General features: G+C 42.8%; 1 protein-coding gene across 2 annotated transcripts in view; it reads right to left on the reverse strand.

The window, feature by feature from the left end:
- NCKIPSD (NCK interacting protein with SH3 domain) overlaps nt 1-26,621 on the reverse strand; it is a 114,424-nt gene extending 87,803 nt beyond the window's left edge. The window contains exon 1 of one of the 2 annotated variants that reach the window (XM_026723474.2): nt 26,100-26,621. In XM_026723474.2, coding sequence (XP_026579259.1) covers nt 26,100-26,270 — 171 coding nt within the window. In that variant the 5' untranslated portion in view covers nt 26,271-26,621. Of the gene's footprint in view, nt 1-12,557; nt 12,646-26,099 lie in introns of those variants that run through there. The other variant, XM_087923797.1, reaches the window with a different exon arrangement.
- Nucleotides 26,622-27,318: the final 697 nt, after the last annotated feature.

Below are 27,318 nucleotides of genomic sequence, written 5' to 3' on the forward strand. Positions count from 1 at the left end.
TTACAGTTGTTTCAGTTTTAAATTTGGAGCTAACCTACTGCTGTGCCAGAATGGTTTTTTCTTCATCCTGATTGGTTGGGAGTCTTGGTCTGTGTTTATTGGTCTTGGAGTTTGCTGTGTTCTGCTTGATTGGTGTTTCTAATATCTTCTGTCTGTTTTGTGGCTTTTTTTTGTCTTGATTGGCTGACAACATTGTGTTCCTGTATTGGAGGCTTTTAGTGCAGCTTGGCTTTGAGTAAATGGACAGCTATCATTAGTTAGGAAGCTAGGTTTCATCTGGGTGCCTGGTTGGGGTGTGTTTGAGCTGGAGGTTTCAGGAGGGATCTGTTTGTGCCCAGGTGTTTGCCTGGCTTGTGGTGTGGACATTTTTTTGTTTGTGAGTGCAGGCTTCCAAATAATTGACAGTCTGGTGGAATCATCTCTTCTATTCACGCTTTCAGGTCTTTTTTCAATCTCTATGGCTTCTCTGATAATTCTGTGGCTGGGGTTTTCTATAGTGGCTATGGTTTTGGTGCCGTTGAAGTTGATGCTATGACCTGTGGCTTTCATGTGTTGGTCCAACACATGTCCAATGCCGATTGTTAAATCGCTACAATATTGTATTGTATTATATTGCATTGTACTATATTGCATTGCATTCAAAGCTAAAAGATTTGGGAGATGACATTTGGCAACATTTTGGAAAATTGCACATTACCCTATTCCTGACCTAGAAATCATTATTCCTTTGAAATTAAAGCAAGAACTTTAATTTATCCCTCACATCATTTTGTGTGTGTATCTAGAACTGACTGTAAAAGCCCTCTGCTAAATTCAAGTGCTTACTTTAATCCTAGAATTTATTTTCTGAAGATACATTCAAATAAGCCTTTTGGGGTAGTGCTATTTATCTTAATCTCTATTAATAATTACAATTTCTATATTGCGCTTTCATGTATTGAAATTTCTTTATACCAGTCCTGTAGAAGCTAGCTTATTTTTATTAGCTCAATACTCTTTTTTATTATCTTCTTAGATTGTCAAGAGTTCAAGAAGTGTATTAGCCAGTAATGCAATGCTGCCAATTATCCCCACAAAGGGAGAAAGGGATTAATCTGCAAAAGAGCTTTTTAAGAACAGTCTTAAAATGCAACCCATTCTTATCACAGATTGCATATCACGTGAAATCATGGAAAAGAGTAGAGTAGTATAATGAATCTAGATGATAGCAGGTCACAATATATAAGAAAAGGAAAAACACATGGAAAATACTACGGAGATTCTCAGTCATCCAGGTCATGGTTGTCCCAATAGTGCTTTTTCAAGAGGCAGCTGGACTTTCTGAAGATCCTTCTTGGATGAGAAGCAAGACGTCTTCAAAGAAAAACCAGAAAGTCCAGCTGCCTCTTGAAAAAATATCTTTGCAACATGGAAAACATGTTTATGAACGAGGGAGGAATGTTCCCATATCCATATAAGGGGTGCACAGCAGCAGCAGCAGCAGCAAAAAATCCCTCTAACATGCCCCACCGCAAACATCACGGTGACAGCACCCACATAATCTCATCTCCCATGATCCCTTCTCCACCCATCTGCAACTATACCGGAAGGTGCCTCCAAAAAAATGGGGAAGAAAGTTCCCACGCTCTCTTGACATTTTACATGGCAGATAGAAAAAACGGCACTGATGCTGCAGATTCAACTTGAGCTGTTCTCTGCGAGGCTGTATATTTTGGGGTGCTTTTTCCTTGCTTTTCTTTTTGTGTGCCCTTACGTCTGTCACAATTCTCGGCAATCTCTAAATCCCTGCAGTTTTCTTGGTAACATTTTCGGAAGTGGTTTGCCTTTGCCTTCTTTCTAGGGTTGAGAAAGTGACTAACCCAAAGTCTCCCAGCTGGCTTCATGCCTAAGGCAGGATTAGACCTTAAAGTTTCCAAGTTTCTAATCCAGTGCCTTTAATCATAACACCAATCTGGCTCTTTTTTTTTTTTTTTCTTATGAGGATTCTTCTTTTTAAGATTTTCTGTTTTAGTCTGTTGTATGCTTATCCAGAGTTACACAAACAAGCTGGGATGAATTTCTGGTGATTACAAGAAAAAAAAATCCATACTGCTATATGGAAGTAGTATGCCTCTATCTTCTTCTGGGATACCACATGAAAATAGCATAAAATAAAGAACATTTTATAGCTTTGTAATTAAAAAAAACCCAGCAAAACATCATTCAATAATCAAGTTATGTAATCTTAAAAGTTAGGGCTGTGACCAGAAACTAATAATGATGGTAAGAAAATCTTCAATTGTTTTTTTTTTTTACAGAAAATTGACATCACTGTTTGATGATTGACTTTTAGAACAACCTTACATATATATGATTGTCCTGGAGGAGGCCACCCAATTTTTCTGTCATCTCTTAGAATCTTCATAGGGTCAATGAGAAAGGGAAAGTTTTCCGATGAGAAAAAAATCTTATTAATTTCATTTGAAAGAAGAATGTTAACTGTCCTATCTTAACTCAGATGTTTGGGTCCTCTTTTTGTACTGAAAAGGTATGTATGTATGTATGCATGTATGTATGTATGTATTATTACAATAATAACAACTAATACAAGCTGAACTTGGGGAAAGAGAATAGAAAGAAAAAATATGTAATACAGAAAAAAGATTAAGAATGTGTGCGTGCATGTGTGTGTATCTTCCAACCTCAATCACAACACGTATAAACAAATTTAACAACTCCACCTAAGTTTCAACTGTCAGCTTAATAGAGCTGTCAGAGCCAAACTGGATCTTCAGAGGCTTTGATGAAGAGAGGAAGATAGAAGTAGGAGAGAGAAGCCTTGAAATTAGATTAATAAACTATAAGGAACAAAAATTTTCACTGCACACACTCTTTATCACAAAAACCTTTCCCTTCTGAGGGAACACTAAAGTCTGGAGTATAATAAGGCAGAAGATACACAGCTTAAATTTAACCACACAATAAGCTAATTAAAAAACCAAATCTGCAGTCTGAAAATCCAATCAAAAGCCACCAAGCCGATCTCTCCCTTCAAAAAATATTGTCACTTGCAAGTTCACGTCTGATTAAGATACTGGAAATAAGGCACAGATCTGAGTGCTCACTCTCATAATTCTGTTTCCAACACTAAACACCCTTCTCTTTCATCGCTTAACTTGCATTTCTGCATATTTGTTCGTAAATCAGTTCTGTGACTTTATTTACTTATTAATTAAATTTATTTGCTGCCCATCTTGCCGTGGGGCTACTTTGCGTACAATAAAATGGGGGGGGGGGGGAATGATTAAAAAATGTAAACAGAACAACAAAGGAATAAAACAATAAAAATAAACAATCGAGGTACAACAATATTAAATTAAAATGATGGGCGGAGGAGAAGCAGGAAGCACCGGGTGGAGGTATGGTCAGCTAATTAGCCCAGTGGCCACCTCCAGTGATATACTCCCGTTAGGTTTCCAGGCCAACTGGCAGAGCAAGTCTTCTTGTCCTTGTAGAAGGATAGGAGGGTAGGGCGAAACCTCTCCCCAGAGGGGCGGAGTTACAGCAGAGTAGACTTTGCTGGAAATCAACCACAGGTAAAGCATAAGTAATGCATTAAAAAAGAACACTCCTTCAAATCAGACAACTACAAGAGCTCATCATAAACAGAATTTATATTAGAAGAAAAAATCATAGTGCTGCTTGCATAACAATATAAGCTCCTGGGATATTCATTCCTCTGTTTGGAAAGGGGAAAAAATCATTCTCTCTCTGAAACAAAGTGACAATCAAAACAGATGGCATATTTTGTAAAACTCCAAGTTTCCTTTCATTGCATTCAAAATTGAGCACTGTTGGCCAGATCCTATATGTCCAGGAAAGCAAAGGCACATTGACTTAAATACCTTGATTTAATCAACACTGAGATGAATATGCCTGGTTTCTCAACTAGCTTGACAATGCTGGAGTGCTTATTCTGCTTAAGTGAGAATGCATAAGCATAAAAGAGAATGCACAAAAGGAAAAAAAAATCTTATAGTAAGAGCAATTAATCAGTGCAATCAATAGCTTACTTCCTGAGGTTGTAGATGCCCCCTCACTGGAGTTTTTCAAGAATACACTGGACAACTATTTGATTGGGATGATATAAGGCTCCTGCCTTGAATAGCAGGCTGGAAGACTTCTGAGGTCCTTTCCAGCCCTATGATTCTGTGAAAATAAAACTAGCAAGGGCAGGCACTCTACAATATTGACTGGCTTCCCATTCATATCAAAACTACCATCATGTGGCCATTCACCAGAGAGAAAGACAGTCCTAATAGTGGGTGGAGACAAATACTGAGATCAGCTTCACAGGGGCAGACAAATCCTTGGTGTTCCAAAGTATCTCCTTGTCTGAAGCCAGAGATCTCCAAACTTGGCAACTTTAAGACTTGTGGACTTCAACTCCCAGAATTCCTCAGCTGGCTGAGGAATTCTGGGAGTTAAAGTCCACAAGTCTTAAAGTTGCCAAGTTTGGGGATCCCTGTCTTAAGCCAACATGAATAACTTTTATGATAAAAAGATGAGACTCGCTACACAGACATTGGAAAACAGAGAAATTTTATCGCTGTTAAGGGTGCCTCTGAAATATTCTTGAAGGCAGGAAGACTTTTATCATCTCACCTTTCTCCAAATTTAGAGAAAGTACTCTCAAACAACACAGATCCCTGCCAGACCTTCCTGAAATAACTTTAACAAAAGTATTGGATTGAAAGTATTGGATCCTGCCAGTAATAACAGCCCAGAAATATCCCTTAATTTTGTTGACTCATGTTTTTCTTCATATTATTTGATGATGTTTATGTTTGTGAAAGAATGGGAATGCTGAGGACAAATCACACCCAACTATTGAACCAATGTAAGCAAATACAAAATAGGCTGAGGGAGAGAATGGGTGTTGGTCTTACCTGACATGCCATTTCTAGTCGAGCTGCGAGGATCATCCAGAGAGTGGGAGGTGCTCCAGTCTGCGTCTGTGTAGGCTGAGCTTAATTACTGAGGAACGCTCCACCCTCAGTCATGTGATCCCTTGTAGCGTTCCCCAGTTAATGCGAAGTCGAGAGAGGAGGAAAGTTGTCTAACTCTCATCTAACTAGACTAAGGTATCATTGGCTAAAACAAGGTTCCCCCAGACGGAAAAAAAATAAAAAAGGGTGGGGCTGGATGATCCTCGCAGCTCGACTAGAAATGGCGTGTCAGGTAAGACCAACGCCCATTCTCCCTCGAGCTGCTCGGATCATCCAGAGAGTGGGACATACCAAAGCCTGGCTGTCCTACGGGAGGGAATCCGTCTGGGGTGAAGCTCCCCTGGGTCCTCGATGACCCGCTGGAGGACTCGTCTACCAAACGAGGCCTCCGCTGACGCAAAGATGTCAATCTTATAGTGCCTAATGAAAGGGGAGGGGGAAGCCCAGGTGGCGGCCCGACAAATGTCTGAGATTGGAGCCTGGGTAGCCCAGGCCGCAGAGGTGGCCGCACTTCTGGTGGAATGCGCCGTAACCCCGCTGGGAACTGGCAAGGCCTGAGACGAATAAGCCTTGGCAATGGTGGCTCTGATCCATCGCCCGATGGTGGAAGGGGACACCTTGTGGCCTAAGGACTTGGTCTGGAAGGAGAGAAATAAGGACTCGGACCTTCTAAAGGGTTGCGTGCGGTTAATGTATATGCGGAGGGCCCGCCTCACATCTAGGGTGTGCCATCGTTTCTCCCTTTCCCGCAAACGATTGGGACAAAAGTTCGGGAGTGCAAGCTCCTGAGCCCTGTGTAAGGCTGAATTGACCTTGGGCAAGAAGGTCGGGGCGGGGCGTAGGACCACCCGATCGGAATGGAAGATACAAAGGTCCTTTCTCACCGAAAGGGCAGCAATCTCCGAAATTCGGCAAGCCAAGGTAATTGCCACCAGGAACACTACCTTAAAGGTCAAAGTTTGGAGAGAGGATTCTCTAATAGGCTCGAAAGGAGGTTTGGTTAGGGCCACCAGGACCTTGTTAAGGTCCCAAGTGGGGTACCGGTGCACGACAGGGGGACGGAGGTTAGTAGTTCCCCTTAGGAAGGCCCTGATACGGGGATGGTGAGAGAGGGGACCCAGATTGTCACCGGAGACGACGGTCGAGAGGGCCACTACCTGGCGTCTCAAGATATTAGGTGAGAGACCTTTTTTGAGCCCATCCTGGAGAAAATTCAAAATCTGGGCCACCGAAGGCAAGAGCGGGTTGACCATGGAGGCGTGGCACCACCTGCAGAAGTTGACCCAGGTAGCATTGTATATCCGATTAGTTGAAGGCCGTCTGGCGGCCAGGATTGTGTTAATGACCTGGTCAGATAAATTCTCCTTCCTCAACTTTTCCCGCTCAACCTCCACACGGTTAGTTGGAGCCATTGGGGCTCCGGATGTTGAATGGGCCCCTGAGACAGGGAGATCCTGTCCGGAGGGATTCTCCATGGAGGAGACACCGAAAGGTTGAGGAGATCCGCAAACCACGGCCGTCTGGGCCAATAGGGAGCCACTAAAATCAGATCTGCCTTCTCCTGGATCAGTTTCTGAATGACTCTGGGAAGTAGAGCTAATGGGGGGAAGGTGTACAGGAGTCCCGGGGGCCACGGACAGCGAAGTGCATCGTGATTCTCGGCCCTGGGGGAAGGGAATCTGGAGAAGAACCGAGGGAGCTGGGTGTTGTGGGGGGATGCAAAGAGATCCACTGACGATAGACCGAAGATTATGGTTGCCTCCCTGAAAAGGGATGGGTGGATGCGCCACTCGGACTGGTCCATGGTGGCCCTGCTTAACCAGTCCGCTCGGGTGTTTGAGGCCCCCGAAATGTGTTCTGCTTTGATCGAGAGGAGGTGACGCTCTGCCCAACGGCAGAGTCTTTCGGCCTCTCTCATCAACCGGATAGACTGGGTCCCGCCTTGCCTGTTGACATGGGCCTTGGCGGTAACGTTGTCCGTGAGAATAAGGACGTGCCGCCCGCATACCTGAGGCAGGAAATGGCACAGGGCCAGGTGGATGGTGTGGAGCTCCAGCCAGTTTATGCTGCAGACCCACTCTGCTTGGGACCATTTGCCCTGCGTTGTAAGGGACTGGATGTGAGCGCCCCAGCCGCTCAGGCTGGAGTCTGTGGTGATGATGAGACGCTGGGGATCTTTGAAGAGATGACCCCTGTTGATGGCAGGGTTGGTCCACCAGAGGAGAGACGAGAGGACCTTTGGAGGTACCTTGATGGAGGATTTTGAGTTGCTTCTGCCGGACCTTTGAAACGGGAGCAGGAGCCACTGCAGGGACCTAGTATGAAGACTAAGGAAGGAATAATAGAGATGCATGAAACCATTTTTCCCAGTAATTTAGACAATTCTAATAGAGAAGCCCTCTTTGATCGTCGAATAACCTGAATTGAATTTCGAATACTCTGGAGCCTTTCCGGGGAAAGGAACACTTTTTCCTGCACCATGTCAATGATGGCCCCAAGTGGGCAATTCGGGTAGAAGGGACCAGTTGGCTTTTTTGGTTGACCAGAAAACCATGGGCCTGGGAGAGCAGAGAGGGTAGTCTTGGTGTCCAGCTCTGCTTGGGATTGGGAATGGGACAGGATGAGGATATCATCCAGATAGCAATGGAGTCGGACCGGGTAGTCCCTTAAGCGAGCCGCCAGGGCCACGAGGATCTTAGTGAAAACTCTGGGAGCGGAAGCTAACCCAAAGGGAAGGGCCACATACTGGAAATGATGGTGATTGTAATAGAATCTAAGGAATTTAGAGTGGGAAGGCCGAATTGGGATGTGGAGGTATGCCTCAGAGAGGTCTATAGAAGAGAGCCAATCTCCTTGCCTGGTGCCCTGCAAGATGGATTGAAGGGTGTGCATTTTGAATTTGCGGAGGGTTAGGAAGCGGTTGAGTCGTTTGAGGTCCAGGATAGCCCTCCATCCCCCCGAGGACTTGGGAACCATGAAGAGGTGGGAATAGAAGCCCTGGCCTCATTGAGAGGGAGGAACTGGCTGGATGGCCTGGATGGAGAGTAAGTGGTGGATGGCAGAATCCATCAATTTGCGTTTGGAGGGATCCCTAGAGGGGGGAGATGACATGAAAAACTCGGGAGGTTGAGAGTTGAACTCCAGAGCAAGCCCAAACCTAATGGAGTCCCTGACCCATTTGTCGGAAGTGGTAGAATCCCACAGGTCAGCGAACTGTCTCAGCCGACCACCAATGGGGGGGAAGAGACAGGATCTATTTGGAGCGCCGGAAGGGTCTCCCCCCGGAACCCCTGAAGGGACGCTTAAATACTCCGCCCCTATTTCGATCGCTCGAGTCGGAACGATCCTGGGGATATGACGCTCTATACGAGGGAGGCCTCGGGTATCTGGGGGTGAAGGGGGACTGGTAGAAGGACCGGGAGGATCCTCTTCGAAAAGGCTGAGGGGTTCAGGAGTCAGGCCTCCGAAAAAGAGGAGGAAGGAATTTCTTCTTTCCCCTAGTTTCGGCCAACAGGGGGTCCAGGGCCAGCCCCAAAAGCTTCTTCCCCTTAATGGGGGCGGAGGCCAGCTTGACCTTGTTCTTCATGTCCGCCTGCCATGGTTTGAGCCAGAGCAGGCGGCGGGCAGTGACCTGAGACGCTAGCGCCCGGGAGGAGAATTTAACCGAATGGTACGTGGCGTCAGCTGAAAACTCTGCCGCTGCCGTGATTTTGGCTATGTCCTGAAGCACCCGTATGTTGGATGGAGGGATGTGTGACTTCAGCTGACGGAGCCACCGGATAGAGGATCTGGTAAAGAAGGAGGCTGCGGTGGCCGATCTAATAGCCCAGGCGTAGGCTAGATGAGCCCGACGCAAGGCTAACTCAGACCTCCTGTCCTCGGGTTTGAGGGCCTCCAGGGGGGTCACTCGGGGAGGAGGATGAGGCGAGACCAACAATGGGCTCGTCCACCTCCGGGGTATTGAGGAGGGAGCAGAAACTCGGTTCGAGGTTAAACAACCTCTTATCCTGAGTGGATGGGGCCGGAGGAGCCCCCGTAAAGCCCAGTTGGTTAGAAACCAGATCGTGGAAAATGGGAGGGGCTGGAATCACATCCTCGGCCACCACGGGTTGCTTGAACATTGCGTCCTCCGGTTCCTCCCCAGAGGAGAGGGGGGCAGAGGGGAGTTGAGTGGCCAGGCCCGAGGTGTTCTTGGCCTTGAACAAGATGGACTTGAACATGTGGGGCTTGAATAACCCCACAAAGGAAGGCTGATCAGGGGTAAGGCCCTCATCCTCCGACAGCTCTGCTTCCATCGGGTCTAAATCCGAAAAAGGTTCCCCATGGAAGGTGGATCCCCATTCAAGGTCCTCCTCCTCCTCCCTGTATTGGTCTAAAATTTCCATTCCCTCCTCCGGTTCCCTTTCTGGAAGAGGGCTGGCCCGCCAGGAGGGTACCTGACCAGGAGCGGGGTCCAGGGTGGGCATGGACCTAGTTGGCACCGGCTCTTGTGCAGGAGCCGTCTGAGGAAGGCTTGGTCCGGCCATCTGCTGCATGCCTTGAGCTATCCCCTGTCGAATAGCCTGCTCCATCCAAGTTCTCATGTACTCAGGCATCTCGATCATGGGCGGGTCCTCCTGTCTTAGGCCAGCGGCCGTGGGTGTGAAGGTTGCTTCAGGCATCCGGCTGGTTGCTGGTCCAGGGGCGTGAGACTCCTGGGATGAGCTGTGCCCGGAGAGAGGGGAACAAACTGGAGGGGGGGGGGTGCCTGGAAGTAGAAAGGGCGGCTGGGGTGTTGGTTGAGTCACCCTAGAGCGCCTGTCGAACTCCCTCTCTAGTGCCTTATGACGCCTTAAGGCGTCCCTTTGAGAGGCCTTAGAAGTCTCCTGGGAGGTTTCCTTAGCCTGTCTGCACACATGATGGGACTTAGATTTTGCCTTCAAAGAATGGCGGGTTTTAGGGTTATCATCTGCCATGGTGAAACAACAGAAGAATCAATATGAATATATATAGATATATATGTGTGTGTACAGGCAGTTGGCACGCCTAGGATACGACCTGGGTAAGGCTGGGTATCCAGAAACTGGCCCGCGCCCCCTTTTGGAATTTGCAATGAATAATCTGAAAAATATGACCAAAAAGGGAAAAAAAAATTTAAACTGCCACAGATATAGACTTTTAATGTACAAAATATATCCCACCGGGATAAGGATCCAGGAAAAACACACTGCAGAGGCAGTGATGGGAGGCTAAGTCTCTCTAAGCAAATCTGAGAGAGAATAAATGCCAATTGGATGAGATTGGATCACCAATGTAAGGAAATATGAAGATATTCTGTATTAGGGTGACTGAATAACAACCTGGCAGTTGGTAGAAAAAAGAAAGCCAATCAGCCAAATCAACGCCAGAAATACAAGGCCTCAGGCAGCTTGCCCCCCCTCAGGGAGGGAGTGGCTGCACTTACTTCCCCGCCCTGAGTTCTGCTGCGGAAGCCAACACTTTTACACCAACAAATAATAATATAAGGTACTGTTTCTTCCCTTTTGAGGAGAGAGGGAGATAGAGAGAGCGACCCTACTAGGCCTGGAAGCCTAAGGCTAGGGCCAACAGATCGTCGCAGCAATAGGAAGCCTACAAAATGGCGCCCGGCCACGAGGCGGCACCCAAAATGGCGGCTGCCTGGAAATCGAAAGCAAAAAAACGAAGCGGGCTGCTCAGGGCGGATGCGTCCTGCAAGCCACGAGGGCGAGGACACTAAAATCGCCTCTATCTGGGCGATTGGCGTTAATAGGGGAAAACCAGAAATAAAAGGCTCCGGACCTCTAGAAGGTACAAGGACGGCAAGCAGGAAAAAAAAGAAATAAACGGCGGGGGGGGGTTTAGCGCTAAGCGCTGCTAAGCCGCCCGCTCAGCCCCCTGGGGGCAAAAACGCACACCCCTGAGTCCCAAGGCACCCTCAGATGCACAGAGGCTAAGGAAAGAATAAACTGAAATCAAACCTGCAATTATACTATTATCTTGCTTGAACCAGCCAAGAGTGGAAGCACAGACAAAAAAACACACAGCCTAACTCTGTGAAGTCTGAGCATAAACTGGGGAATGCTACAAGGGACCACGTGACTGAGGGTGGAGCGTTCCTCAGTAATTAAACTCAGCCTACACAGACACAGACTGGAGCACCTCCCACTCTCTGGATGATCCGAGCAGCTCGAGGGAGAACTGAGAAAGCTCAGCTCATAAATCCTTGAAGGTTAGAAACTACCAGGTGTGGGAATCTCCAGCAGGGAGAATTAGGGGTGGCCGGGTCAGAATGATGTAACCCTGTCCCCTTTTGTATATGTCAGAAGTCTCCAAACTTGGCAACTTTAAGACTTGTGGACTGCAACATAGCTGGCTGGAGAATTCTGGGAATTGAAGTCCAGAACTCAGTTGCCAAGTTTGGGGACCCCGGTATATGCATTGTGATATCACGTGCAAATATGAAAGGGGCGGAGCTTGCCATATAATGCATGATCTTGTTACTTGATGAAAGGAGTATGATCTGGCTGTTGACCAATCACTCCCTCATTTTACAATAAGAGTTTTCACTTGCACTGAAACCACAAATCATATTGCTTTGGCTACTTCCATACAGCACTTCAATCCTATTTAAAATTCTGTCCTACTTTTAAAATGGAGCATTCCTTTAATCCACACCTTGTTTGCAATCAAAGATTTTTTTCCTTTATTCCTTAATCTGTGAAACCAAACTACATAGTATGAAAATATTCATCTTTCTAGGACTCCTTCTACACCAGATGCAGCACTAGTTGCAAACCAGTTGAAAGTGTAGCATGAAATCAAATGCTTTCACATGAATTTTCTTCCATATAAAGTTGGCCCATATAATTACGTCACTGTACTTATATGATGTACTGTAGACTTTCAAGACAAATGAACATTATGTATAATGGAAACAAAACCCAAACAACCAGCATGCTGGAATCTGTGATGCCAGTATTTTCGGACGGTGAAAGATTGTCAAATATTGGTGGGTATAAGATTGTCAAATATTAACTTAAAATATTAAATTTGGAGCAGATCCAATTTTCCATTTTGTAATTACGTTTTATTATTAAGATAACATATGAGCTGTTTAACCTAACGGTAAGACCCTCATTTGTTACACTGGATTTTCTTTCGTATTCAGCAACTATTCCCTTTCTTGACACAAAGAATAAATCCGTTTCTCCCAAGGAAGCTTTTAAATTGATTTTGTTATTACTTCATATATAACTTTAGTCTCCAACAATAAATTATTCTGTCTCAGATAAAAGCTTCTATTGCAGTTGACTTCTAAAGGAGATACAATGAACGGAAGATAGTTCTGCAGAGCCGATGACTGCAGCAAAGACAAAGGAACCAGTCTAGTCACTTGGAACCCTTGTGGATTAGGAGAGGGCAGGAGATTGTCTATATGGGCTCTGGACGGCTACTTTTTCTAAGGAGACGGCAGGACAGCAATTTTCCATAGGTTTGAGTGATGGAAGATAACAGAATTCACAAACATTTTAAAGCACACTAAATTCACAAACCTCACTTTCTAATTACCTTTGCAAATTGCTTATTAAGATTCTTTAAGCTATTAGACCTTTAGAATGATAAGTTTGAAGAGTCTTCATTGGGTGAAGTTATCTTCAACTGTGAACAAAAGACAAAATCAAATATAAGCTTAAGAACTTAAAGAATCTGAAATAAAGAGCAAAAAGCTAAATAGTTTTACATTCAGATTCTGTAGTTAATTATAAAGAACAAGAGCTTCTTGGGGGCCATAGATCTGTTTTGGTTTTTGGAAGACATAACAGACATAAATAATTTCATGATTTATAAATTGGACTCTAATGAAGAATAAAGATTTAGTTTTTAGTCTGCCTATCAAATGCAAAATTTTATGCAAGCCTATCAAATACAAAATGATATAACAATGTGAATACTGAAGGAGATCCTTAAAGAGTGGAGTGAAAAATTAGTAGCCACCTTACCAACTACGACAGTAGTCACGTCCAAAAGGCTTATTGAAGAAATGACAGATGTAGAATAAATTTTATCTGACAAGTTAAACAATAGATGTACTACTAACAAGCCAAGATAATGACTTAGAAAAGGATACTTCTATAAAAAAAATTGGCTGACTCAGATGCCAGCAAGATGGAGGTGGGATACTGGTATGAACTGGTACTATTAAAGATGAGTTAGTTGGACCTTTTTTGGTTGAAGATGGATTCAAATTCAACTCCCAAACCTACTGAAAAGAAGGGTTATGTTAGTCATGATTTTTTTGTGTGTGATATGTCAGAAACGTTTATTTGTACATTTTGAGTTATTTGTTTATTATTCTCACTTTAACAGATGCAAATAAATGAGTGAGATGGGCAAATTTTCATTTTTCATTTAGTTGCATAATAATTCTGCATACTAACAATTGACCAATAATTGTGCACACATATATTCTCCAAAACCTCACTTTTACTTTCTTAAATGTTCAGGTTTGAGGTTTATTAACATTTTGGATTGACCAAGAGCGCTGTAGTTGTTCAATAATGAAATTAATCCTCCAAAATACAACTTGCCTAATAATTGTGCAGAGTGTAGAAGCATGTCTAATGACTCCAGGCAATTAACCTGATGCTACAGCCAAGGTCATACTTCATAGTCTCAGCAACAGCACCTGATAGCCCCATTGTGCCTTCCAATGCCAGTTACATCAAATCATGTATACAAAATATTAGCTAACACTTCAGGCACAAAAGATTGGCTTTAAACATTAAATATTGGCAATATTGCTACAGCTGTAGAAATGTAGTTCATTTCATGGCATTTGTACAATTCATTCACCTCAACTATTATACTGAAGGAAATAAAAATAAAGGTGCAACTCTATTTTTATCTGTTTCTAAAGATGTGTATCAGAATGGGTGGGAAGGTGCTCTTGACTAAATCAGCAGTGTTGTAAGAAAAGCAGGCATTTATTTTCTCCCTAAACCATAGAAAACAGGCCCACTGAAGCTGCCATCTTCCCCATGGGGAAAGTTGCTAATGCTTTCCCTCTAACTGCTAAGGAATAGCAGTTTAAGGAAAAGCAATCATTCTAGGGTACTGAATCCCTTTATTCAACTAATTTTAATTCACAGTATTTAATGAGATAATGCTACAATTTCTTAAGATGTCTAGTGTAACTATGTCAACTGCAAAATACAAGTGTGCCCAATTTTGCCCTGAAAAACAAATATATAGATCTCAAAGGCCTGATGGAATACAGTATCTATCCCGTGCTAGATCATAATGCTGTGGTTCAATCATCACACTAAAGTACAGCCAATTATAAAATGCATGAGCAAGAACATGTTGCAACAAGCTCCATCTCCTTCTTACCAAGGAAGAAAACATTCAGATTATTTTGCATTCCTGTAAACCACATGTTACTGTTTCATATGGGCTTGGAAATGCAGTGAAGATAACCTACACTTATTTTAAATAAGGTAGACTTAATAACTAACATGGTTTTTCAAAACAAAACATAGCTAGCCCTAATTATAGTTGCAGAATGCAGAGAACAAACAAATGCAAGAGGAAAGAGGGTGAAACAAGAGTCCAAGGTTTACTGTCACCCTCCCGAACCCTCTCTAGGATTGAGTGCAGGGTCTGCATTTTAAAACGCCTGCATGGGATAAACTCGTTCACAAACTTGAGGTCGAGGATGGCTTGCCATCCTCCCTGATGCTTTTGGGACCACAAAGAGCTGAGAGTAAAAGCCAAGCCCTCATTGAGCCACAGGAACCAGCTGAATGGCCCTTATGTCCATCAGGTGTTGGATGGCTGATTCCATAAGAGCCCATTTCAAACTATCCCGAGATATGGGACAGTTCACAAAAAAAATTGGGGGTGGCAGGAGGAACTCCAGCTGCAAATCCGACCTCACCATACTGAGTACCCAGGTTTCTGATGTTGACTCCTCCCATCTGAAGGCAAAGAATGCCAAACGACCTCCGATTGGGGGGAAAAAAGATTGTTACTTGGAGAGTCAGAATGAATGACCTCCTCCTCCTTCACGAAAGGGCCGTTTACACATATTCTGTTGTTGTCTGCCAGATGCTCTTGGTGTGGGGGGTACACCCTCTGGGGTCGGGAAAAATGAGTATTAGGCTCGGCCCAAAAAGAAGAAGGACAGAAGTAAGGAGCTGAGCAGTAGTCTGCTCTCTTTCCTGTCAAAGAAAGAACCTTCCTCTTGTTCTTGGCTTCAATGAGGTAAGGTTCTAGGGTGTCGCCAAAGAGCTTATCACCTGTGCAGGGAGCCGGAGCCAGCTTCCACCTTTGGCAAGATTCAGACTGCCAATTTCGCAGCCACAAGAGCCATCTTGCAGCCACCGAGGAGGCTATGCTCCTGGAGGCGAACTTTGCCGAATTGAGAGTGGCCTCCGCTGTGAATTCCGCTGCTGTGATAATCTTGTTCAGATCCTGATGCAATCTGAAATCTGTTGGTGGTAGCCAATCTTGTAGTTGATGGAACCAGCGGAGTGAAACTCTTGTGGAAAACAATGCTGCAGTCGAGGCCCGGACAGCCCAAGCTGCAGCCTACTGAGTGCGCTTGAGCGTCTGCTTGGATCGGTTGTCCTTGGCCTTGAGTACATCCTCTGGATCTGTGGGAGTGCCCGAAGAGGAAAACGACAACTGAAGCATCAACAGAGGGCACAGCAACAGCACTTGCCAAGGAGGGACCGACATTATAGAATTGCCTATTGTGAGATGAGGGGCAAGGCCCTGCAGCAGGGGAGGCAAACTGCTCTTTAACCAGGTTGAGAAACAACAGAGGAGAGGGGAGAACCTTCATATAGACTACTGGCTTGAAGAAGAGGGAGTCCCTGTGGACAGAAGAACCCCCTTGTGGTTCAGGTGTCACCTCCTCAGGAGTCAATTGGGCAGTGACCAGAGCCTTGTGGTGATTTAAGGAGTGATTTAAATAAAGAAGGTTTAAAAACCACAGCTGAGGGAGGTTGTTCAGGCTGAAAATCCTCCTCATCTGATAATTTTTGGTCTCTGATCTCTCCTTCTTCTTGCTCAGACCCTGAGGAGTGACTGCAATCAGAGGGGTTGGTATAATCCCTCTCCTCATAATCTCCCCACTTTGAGTGGGTAAAAGGGCCACTATATCCTGATGTCGGGGAAACCCCTCTGCTGAGGAATGCCTTGGGAGTAGGCCGGAAATAGAGCCTGACCCCCCCCCCCAAAGGGCGAAGAAGCTGTTGAAATCCTTCTGCTGGGCCCTGCCTGATGGCTACAGATACCATATCTTGTATCTCATCAGGTCTGCTACCCGTGGGTGGGTCAGCTGGGCAAGGCCGGCAGCCATGGGTGTAAAGGTAGCCTCAGGCCTAGGCCTCAAGCTACCCTGGATGATCTGTTGCTGAGAGGCACCCCAAGGGGCCTGTTTAAAATTGGACCCAGATCTGCTTAAATCCTGGGGGCAGAATTGTTCCTCAATTCTTTCAGAGGACCAAGATGGGAGCTGTCTGGTGGAGGTAGCTACTCCCCCCGCCACTGGAGGCACCCTCTGGGCAAACCTGTAATTCCCCAGGAGGGGGAGCTTTTTGCAATTGCCCTCTCATTTGCTCCAGGGTCTTTGCAAACTGTCTCTCCAAGGCAGCATGCCTCCTCTTTTCAGCCCTGAGTTCGGCCTTGGATATCTTCTTGGGCACCAGGGCCTTAGTCCTGATCTTTGCAGCAACCTCTCTTTGTGCAGAATGGGTTCGTCTGGAGGGGTATGGGGGAAAGGAATCAAAGTATCTTTATTCTGTATGGTTATTCCAACCAACTCTTTGAGTATACGGTGATCTTCCTTTGTTGAGTTTAGCACAGATGATGTCAAGGAAAGTAAAGGATTTTTAAAAATTACTCTCTTCATCAGAAGACTAGCTATTATTTTTTTCCATCTCTTATCAATTAAATATAGTGACAAAAGTGTCACCACTCACAGTAATTCTAAAAAACTGCAGGATCGGCTAAGATGGTTTTCTCCCATAAGGAAGCACTAAATGTGCATTTTTCATTTTTGTGCCTTAAATGTGTAGAATCTATATTTTTAAATTTACCTCTGAACTACTAGATTTGGCATCCATACAAAATTTCATGCTTACATAACTTTATCTTTTGTTTCTCTGAATTTGATTATAATGAGCTCCAAACATACACATACAATATATAGTAATGATCTTTTTTTCAGAGTGTCCATATTTCATTTATTTTTATATTTTACAATTATGCTTTTGCCTGTCTTACGGAAATGTAAAAGCACACAGTCTGTACTGGAAGAGTTCCACATTCAAAAGGCCTCCACTTCAAATGTGAAAAAAAGGAATGTGTTCTGAGATCACAACAGGATCAGGACACTTCCTATGAAGTCAAAGCAGCAATTTTTAGTTCGAAACAGGAAATTTCTAGAACCAAATGCTTTGCATTCAAAACATTTTGCACATCTCTGCAGAAGTAACTCCAGGAAACAATAATTACAAATAAAATATGGAGAAAAAAAGAAAGCATGCAAATAAGTAATACACAGCCAATAAAAACCAGAACTGAAAGTATAACAAAAGAGAACATTGCCAGTAGAGAAAAAAGAAACTTAAAAGTTAAAATAAACCTAAGGTTGATCTGGCCAGGAAATAGTCTCCACTAGAAATACCAGAATTCTATCAATACAGACTATAATCAACAATTTTTTTTAATTAAAGTTTTATTTGGGTTTTCACACACAAAAAACCCACAATACAAGTAAAACATCTTTTTTGAAAATAGCATGGTCTCGGGTTACACTTCTTTATACAGACACAAACTCAATTTCATGCTCATTTTTGTGTTCTGTTCCATATCTTATTAATGTTTTACATTTTCCACATAGTTTTTCCCCCTCTTTTAATTTTCTCAATTTTATTTTGATTATCTCATCTCAATTCAAATCATTATATTTATACTTTTGTCTGTCCTGTTTCAATTTCATATTATCTTTTCTCATTAAACAAATTTTCTCCTATAGTTACTAATTGGAGTATGACACCTTTATATCTTTTAATTTTATCCATTCAACTCTTATTTAAACTTCAATATATACCTTAAGGTTGTAACTTCAATATAATACATAATACATAACTTCCAATCAAATTCTGCTTGGTACATTCTTATAATACATGCTATATTCTTAAAAAAAAGATTATAAATATATGTAATTAAAACCCTCACTCCATTCCAATTCAGTTCTATCATTAATATGCATTAAAGTCTTAACATCTTTAACACTTCTTTTCAATTAAATATCATACTTCCTTAAAAACACATGTAATCTCCATAATTAATTTTTCGCTTATTTCTCTTCACATATGTTTTATAAATCATTAAATATACCTTTTGTTACACTTATTTATTGACAAGCATTCCACTGAATTACGATGGCTATTTTATCAGACATTTTAATCATACATTGTTTCATATTTTCTAAAATTATTTCTGCTTCTAATATAACCATACTATCTTATGTATCTTTGCAGAATCCCTTTTTCCATTAAGTTTTCACACATTATCTCTAAATAGACCCTGCTTCTCTATATTTTGCTTCTGTCCTTTATAACTTCTTTTCCTTTCTTTCTTCCCTTTCTTCTTCTCCCTCCCCTTTTTACCCCCTTGTCTCTCTACTTCTAATTCTCTCTTTTGCATTTTCCTCTTCTGTTGCTTTCTGGTTTTATACTTATTTTTCAATCTATTTTTTTGGGGGGGGGTTGTTTCTCCCAGTCTTAAACTTTCCGTTCTCTTTCCCCTCTTTCCTTTTTTTTCCCCCACCTAAGATTACTTGTTCATTAAACATGGCTTCTTCTTTGTCCCAATCTTCTTGTTCTGCAGGCATTTCTTGTTGTTTCTCATAGTTCCAAATTTCCATTTCTAAAAACTGAAATATGAAGCCAAAAGAACCTCTCCCTTCTTGTGCATCTTCTTTGTACTTTTTAAGTTCCATTTTCAGTTCTTCTAAGAGTGGAGCCATTTTAGACACTTTTAAACAACCACCCAATTGATTTTAGTTATTCAAATGCAGTAACCAAGAATCCAGAATCACCAAGTAATCCAAATACTCCCAAGCTGTTACTTCTTCTTTCTTTTTTCACTTTCTCTTCCTGGGGTTTTACTATTTTGTTGCCATGTTTCAGTTAAGATGTATCTTTTAGAAGTCTTGTTGAGAATTTACTGTAAGTTCTTTTTAATTCCAGGCACTCTCCTCCCTTCCAGATCCTGCCCTTTTATTGTTTTTCCCTCCTTTCCTGTTTTCAAAAGCTTTTGAATATCCAGAAATCTTTATTATCCCTTTGACTTTTTATTTTCAGCATTAAATGCCTATTAATGTCAAAGTGGATTTTTTTCCAATTTCTTGCTTAAGTCTCTTAGCTGTCAGTATAGGAAAAGGGAAAAAAAACCAAATCCTTTCCCTTTTCTCTCTCCTTCGCTGTTTAAAAATCTTCTTTGGGAAGTTTTTTTTTTTTTAGTTTAAATTCCAGGGTACCTTATTTGTTGCTTATGCTGTTTGACCCGGTCAACCAAAACTTTCTTTTCTTATCTTCCTCCTGCACATTCTTTTCTGGTCGAGTTCTTCTTTGTGGTGGCCATTTCTGACCACCGCTACAACTGCCTTCGGGAAAGGGAGTAATGGCCAGCTGAGGAGGAGAAATGCGGCTCTCCTCAACCCTACAGGCAGTCTCCCCCTTCTTCACCACCTCTATGGGGTGGCTTAGCCCCAAAACCAGCCAGCTCAGGGTGCTCCAGCGGCAAGCACGGATCGAAACCGCGCAGAGTCGCGGTTTCGGTCTGTCACCGAAGATGCTCAAACCAGAAGTCTATAATCAATGAATCTTGAAAGCCTAACATAATTTCTCCTTCCTTCCCTCATATGGCAAAGAGAGTCAAGGTCGGGCAATGTCGAGTTTCTTTCTCATGTTTTCTGTTTTCCCAGGCAAAACTGTGTTATAATGGTTGCCATATACAGGTGAAACTCAAAAAATTAGAATATTGCGCAAAAGTTAATTTATTTCAGTAATGCAACTTAAAAGGTAAAACTAATATATGAGATAGACTCATTACATGCAAAGCAAGATAGTTCAAGCCGTGATTTGTCATAATTGAGATGATTATGGCTTACAGCTCATGAAAACTCCAAATCCACAATCTCAGAAAATTAGTTTATTGTGCAAAGGTTCAATATTCTAGGCTCAAAGTGTCCCACTCTAATCAGCTAATTAAGCCATAACACCTGCAAAGCGTTCCTGAGCCTTTAAATGGTCTCTCAGTCTGGTTCAGTAGGAATCACAATCATGGGAAAGACTGCTGACCTGACAGTTGTGCAGAAAACCATCATTGACACCCTCCATAAGGAGGGAAAGCCTCAAAAGGTAATTGCAAAAGAAGTTGGATGTTCCCTAAGTGCTGCATCAAAGCACACTAATAGAAAATTATGTGGAAGGGAAAAGTGTGGAAGAAAAAGGTGCACAAGCAGCAGGGATGACTGCAGCCTGGAGAGGATTGTCAGGAAAAAGCCAGTCAAAAGTGTTGGGGACTTTCACAAGGAGTGGACTGAGGCTGGAGTCAGTGCATCAAGAGCACACCACACACAGACAGATCCTGGACATGGGCGTCAAATGTTGTATTCCTCTTGTCAAACCGCTCCTGAACAACAACAACGTCAGAAGCGTCTTACCTGGGCTAAAGAAAAACAGAACTGGTCTGTTGCTCAGTGGTCCAAAGTCCTCTTTTCTGATGAGAGCAACTTTTGCATCTCATTTGGGAACCAAGGACCCAGAGGCTGGAGGAAGAATGGAGAGGCACACACTGCAAGATGCTTGAAGTCCAGTATGAAGTTTCCACAGTCTGTGTTGATTTGGGGAGCCATGTCATCTGCTGGTGTTGGTCCACGGTCAACACAGCCATCTACCAGGAGATTTTGGAGCACTTCATGCTTCCTTCCGCAGATGAGTTTTATGGGGATGCTGACTTCATTTTCCAGCAGGACTTGGCACCCGCCCACACTGCCAAAAGCATCAAAACCTGGTTCAATGACCGTGGGATTACTGGGCTTGATTGGCCACCAAACTCACCGGACCTGGACCCCATAGAAAATCTATAGGGCATTGCCAAGAGAAAGATGAGGGACATGAGACCGAACAATGCAGAAGAGCTGAAGGCCGCTATTGAAGCATCTTGGTCTTGCACAACACCTTACCAGTGCCACAGGCTGATAGCTTCCGTGCCACACCGCAATGAGGCAGTAATTGCTGCAAAAGGGGCCCAAACCAAGTACTGAGTACATATGCATGCTTATACTTTTCAGAGGTCCGATATTGTTCTAGGTACAATCTTTGTTTTATTGATTGCATGTAATATTCTAATTTTCTGAGATTGTGGATTTGGGGTTTTCATGAGCTGTAAGCCATAATCATCTCAATTATGACACATCACGGCTTGAACTATCTTGCTTTGCATGTAATGAGTCTATCTCATATATCAGTTTCACCTTTTAAGTTGCATTACTGAAATAAATGAACTTTTGCACGATATTCTAATTTTTCGAGTTTCACCTTATTTTCATCATGACCATCTCTGAACTCCTTACATCAAGTTGCGGTGACAGGAATGCTTATATTGAGTATACACAACTACAAAAGAAGTATTCTACTATATTTCCATCAATTACCGTTTTGAAAATCTTGAAATGTTATCAGCAAATCTTTAGGAGCACTCAGATTTATAAAGAGCGAGACAAACTAAGTATTATCTTTAGGTCTTGAATTACACCCCAAAATGAATGACATGCAGTGTAATTAAAAGTATAAAAGGGGAATCTAATAATAGCTGAAGCATATTGTGGCAACTGAAGTTTTTAATTGGACATGATAATATACAGCAACTCAATAATTATATATCTAATGTATGTGCAATCATAACCAGACTGAAGTATATTGAGCAAGATATAATTCTAAGGATGGTTAAGCCACCTGTGGTCATAGCTGCCTTCTAGACATCTAATTGTATGGCTTAGACCAAAAGTACTCTTAAATGTGATGCATTACTATTTACAATATTTAAATGAAGCAGCTGGGCAAGATACCTAAGCCCAACTTTACAAGTTGGTCAATAGGTGGTTAAATCCAGCAGTTGTTATAAAATGTATTTGGAACTAAATATAAATAAATTCCAAAGATATGCATAGGTTTGGCGATGGTACATCCATCATATTCAATAACTGTCAACTATGGCAGATGGTATTAAAATGGGGATGGGAAAATACTAAGAATATACCTGAAGCAAATCTCTAGAATTGAAAACTTGAAAACAACAGAGCAAAAAAAATTGACAACTTTTAGGAATATTTTTTCTGAGGAAAAGCTGCCATTTGTCATCCAAAATGGAGTACGCATAGACTAAGAAATTAAACTAATATTGGCCTCAGCAATAAATTTAGAAGGGCTCAAGGAATAACTAAATAAAAAATAAAATAAATAAATACAAGGAATTGGGGGCAAAGACTATTTTTTCTTTCAGAACACAAGCAAATATGTATGTTACACTTTTTTTCTAGGCAAAATATGTAGATGCTCTATTGTACAATTTAACTAGCAGGACAGTGCATAGCTCTCTTTGCTCTTCAATTGTCAAACTAATACTCTACTATTGAGTGAGGGCTCTTAAAAATCAGAGAATACTGAGGGACATAATGTACAATCCTACCTTGCTTTCTCTTTTCATTCATGTTCATTTACATGAATCCCAAAACAAGAACAGTTGTTTACATAACTTAAGGCTAAACTGACAGTGATGCTCGTCATGTAGTTTGCCCATGCATGAATGATTTTCCTTTCTCAAACATCTGCTATGTGGGAGGCAGTGAACTGGATCAGCACTAGAGCAGAGAGAAGAGTTGGTCCTGGTGTCGCTTCACACCAAAACTGCCACTTATTGGTGGGGAAGGAGGACCAGCTGCATAAAGGCAAACTGTGCTCTTCCATTAAGACCCCCTCAAACCAAAAAGAACCACATGTAATTTCCAGCAATAGGACAAAAACACTAGCCCAAAGGGCGTCTGATGCAAAGAAAATGCTCATTTTCATGTTTATGCTCTCCTTAGGACTTCTTTACTAGATACACCCTCACATTAGTAAAAAGGGTGTTATCACTCATCACTCTGATTCCTATTTGGGCTGAAGCAATCTGTTCTTTCATTTTCCATAATTGCAAACTTGTCTGACTTGGCTATAATTACTGCCACTATTGCTACAACATTTGTTCATGCGTAGCCGACTGGCCCCCTCATCAGCAGTTGAGCAGGCCTGTTATTAGCCTCTTTCTATTATATTTTACATCGGAGAAATAGACTTGCTACAGCCAAAGCGGCTCTCCCATGCATTTATTATCTTGCACTCTTTCCACAGATGCAAAATGGCTGCTTCAAAAATCTTCCCCAGCAAAATGCCAAATTATTGGTACATATACAGGCATGTACAAGCATGTACTTTCAGAAACATAATAAAATACTGAAGACAACATTCAAGTTCTCCCTTTGTAGGGGCTATCAATCAAGATAAAATCTGAGAATAATTGCAAGATAGATCCTTCTCTTCTCTCAACTCACAAATTCCACCACCACTACCATTTTACACGTGACAATATACCTTCGGCTTCAGTGTGCTACATGGATTCTCCCCATGGCAAATAGGTTTGTAAGATTTACAGTGGAGTTATAACATGTTGGAAATTGGTGATGGGAAACCATTACAAGCTTTAAATGTTTGAATATATCAGGAGTAAATGAGAAGTCTTGCCATTCATGTTTTTGTAGTTCACCAAGACATTTTGGTAGTATGTAGACTAAACAAATAATATTTGGTTTTGTTTCAACCATATGTAAGTTCTACTTAATAACATTAAAATTAATATATCTTTGATTCCCCTTCTGCAATGAAATGTTGGAGTAAGACCTTAATATCCTTAATTTCACATGCCAACAAAATAATGCTTAGGATCATCCACTGAAAATTAGATTTCTACATGGAAAAAGGGATGCCAGATATACAAGCTGGCTTTAGAAAAGGCAGAGGAACACTGTTGATATATGCCGGATAACTGAGAAAGCCAAAGAATACAAAAAAAACAAACAAACCCAACAGTGTGTGCTGTATTGATTATAGAAAAGCCTTTAATTATATCAATCACTTCAAGCTGCGGAACGTGCTCAGAAAAATGAGAATCCCCAAAGATCTTATTGTCCTCAGGTCAGGAAGCCACAGTGTGGCCAGAACATGGCAAAAAAGATTGGCTCCAGAGTGGTGAACAAATTAGACATCATTACATGCTCCCTCCTTTTTTATTCAATGTTCTAAAAGTCAAAGATGACAGTGAAAACATGGGATTAAATTAAATATAAATAATGACAACAGGCAGAAAACACAACCTTAGAACTGACAATGAAGACATCAAAGTAGTGGATAACTTCTGCCTTTTAGGATCAATCGTAAAGGAACAAGCAGTCAAGAAAAACTGCAGACTAGCACTTGGAACAGCAATCCTGAAGGCTTTGGAAAAGATACTCAAATGCCAAATACGTGTCTATACCTACAAAAATCAGAATCATGCAAGACACAATATTCCCTGTAACACTCTTACCAGACTAAAAGTTAAGACTTTAAAAATGCAGGATTGGAAGAATGTTCCAATCATGGTGCTGGAGAATACTATGGACAGGCAAGAAAACAAATGGATCATTGAAAAAAATCAATCCAGATTTCTCACCTGAGGCAGGCACAAATAATCAGGCTTAAATTATCCTATTTTGGACACATTATACAATGACCTGATTCTCTAAAGCTGAATAAGGCAGAAGGAAAGAGAAGGAAGATCAGCAAAAATATGGATTGGCCTCACAATAGCAATCAGTGCACAATTAGAAGACCTGAAACACCAGGTTAGGGAAAGATCATTGTGGAGGAAATCTATTTAGGCAGTCGCTAGCAGTCAAAAATAACTTGACGGCACATAATCCAAATCAATATGTTCTCTGTTACATTCACTTTTTCTTCCTTATTTGTCCAGCACTATCACAAAAATTTCATCGTTTTACCTCTCATTAGAGTTTGTAGAAAAGACTAGAGATGTTCCCATCTCCCTCTACTTCTTTTGTATACCAATGTAGTTATCAAAATAAGATTGTCCAATATCCTCTACGAAATATTTATTACTGTTGAAACTGTTTGCTTAACCCACACAGAAGCTCATTGTTCCAGGAAAACGTAGATGGGAAAAGCGCATCTCAAGAACAATAGAACTTCAGAAAATCTGTAACAGAGCAACAGTAGCAAAGAATCAGTGCAGAATTTCCTTCCCAAGGAAATTGAATATAAAGCAGTCTCTCTCCCTCTCAAAATCACCTTTGCACCTCCTTGTTACTTGAGCCTCCATCCAGTGCAAATGGATAATAATACAAGTAATTTATCTCCCCTGAAAAAGGCCTGCTCCTGTTCAGACACTTCCAAACAGTGCACCCATTGCGTGGTTTCATATGGAGGTGAACCATTTTCTATTTTAGCATGCCTGACTTTTGGGAAGTTGCACCTGTAAGATAGCAAGTGCCTACATTCCTTGTATTTCTCGCACCTACGTGAAAAGTTCCACAAGATCTTCCCACTGATTATCAGCGTCAGCCACATCAATACAGCACCTACCTATGCCATTGCCTAACCGTACCTTACATGGATATGGAAATGTGCAATGATGACTGATGACCAGGCTTAGTTCCGTTTTCCATACACAGAACCATTCTGTTCCGAACAGGATTTTTTTTTAATTAAAAAAAAAACAACCCGAAGCAAACCCTTTAGCCTGGCTGATTTTCAGGCAGGGCGCACCACCGGCACCGAGCCTGGGCCTCGGACCTGCGGGCACTTAACCCTGCGCTTCTGAGAGGCGCGCGCGTTGCCACCGCCAGAAAAGCAGCAGAAACCTCCAAATCTGTCTCGGCCACGCCGGTGGCTACCGACCCCGCCGCTGCCCTCGCCCGTCCTTTGCCCGCTGCCTGACCTGTAGGCGCTGCAGGTAAGAGGCCGGCACGTAGCCCGTCTCCCCGGAGCCCGCCCGGGTCACCAGCCACCAGTGCTGGTTGCTCCGCTCCAGCAGCAGGAAGGTCTCGCCAACGGCGAAGGCCAAAGAGTTCGGCTCGGCCGACCGGAAGCCGTACAGGGCCCGGTACATGACGCTGGAAGGGGGTCGGAGGAGGGCCGGCGAAAGAAGAAACTCGCCGGCAAAACTCCGGTCGGAGACCCCTCCAACCAAGTGGCGGCGACGGCTGTAAACGCCGCTCGAAGCGCTCCGCCCCTATCCCGGGCCTGCGTCAGCCTCCCGTGGCGCCAGGACGCAGCCTCGCCCCCCTTCCTCAGAGCGGTGTTGGAGCGCCCTCTGCAGCGTCGCCGTTTCGCAAGAAGCGCGGCCGGTTCAAACTTTCCGTCCCGGCGGGACCGAATCTGAGGTCCCTGGAAATCCCGCATGCAACTCGGGGTGCAAATCGCCTTTGGTTCGCGAGCTTTTTAGCTTAAGGAAGGTTCTGGGTTCGAGCATGTAAAGCTACGGTAGAAGCACGTAAGCGGAAGTAAAACTTAACCCATAAATGTATACAACGCTATCAGCTGACAGTGGCTCCTTACTTGACTTTTGTCTGGGTTATAAATAAAACCCTTTTGGTCATTAGTGAGTTCCTCCCCTGAATCAGTTTTTTGGTTCCCTCTGACTATTTATTTCCAAGCACTCTTTTTTTTTAATCCTGTAACTGATGATAGATTAAGAAAAGGCACCCCTCCCCCTTTACCACGAATGCTTGCTTTAGCAACCTTCGGTGATGGGCTATGTCAAAAAACCTTGTGAACGACAAAGGAAACAACATCTTTTAAGCATTCCTATCCCTGTAGGGTTGACACTGCCCACCATCATCTAATCAGTCATAGAATGGTGACAGTAGCTCAAAAACAGCATTGGGTACTCAAGTTCAAGTTCATGCAAGTTTGAGTGCTTTCATTGTAGTTGTTCCTCTGTTTTTCATAAAACATTTTTGCTTTTTAGGTTAAAATCAGCACTTTAAATCATATCCAGAAACCACATGGTAGCCATTGCAAGGCCTGTAGCACAAATAATACGCTCCCATCATTAGCAAGGAAGCTGCTGTATTCTAGATAAACTAGTTTCCAAGTAGCCAGGAGTTCCCAACCTGGGGTGCCTGCACCCTATGGGGGTGCGAGACGATATTCCA

Source organism: Pseudonaja textilis, chromosome 2 (assembly GCF_049901715.1).
Source record: "Pseudonaja textilis isolate UNSWEBS1 chromosome 2, rPseTex1.2, whole genome shotgun sequence".
Classification (NCBI taxonomy): Eukaryota; Metazoa; Chordata; class Lepidosauria; order Squamata; family Elapidae; genus Pseudonaja; species Pseudonaja textilis.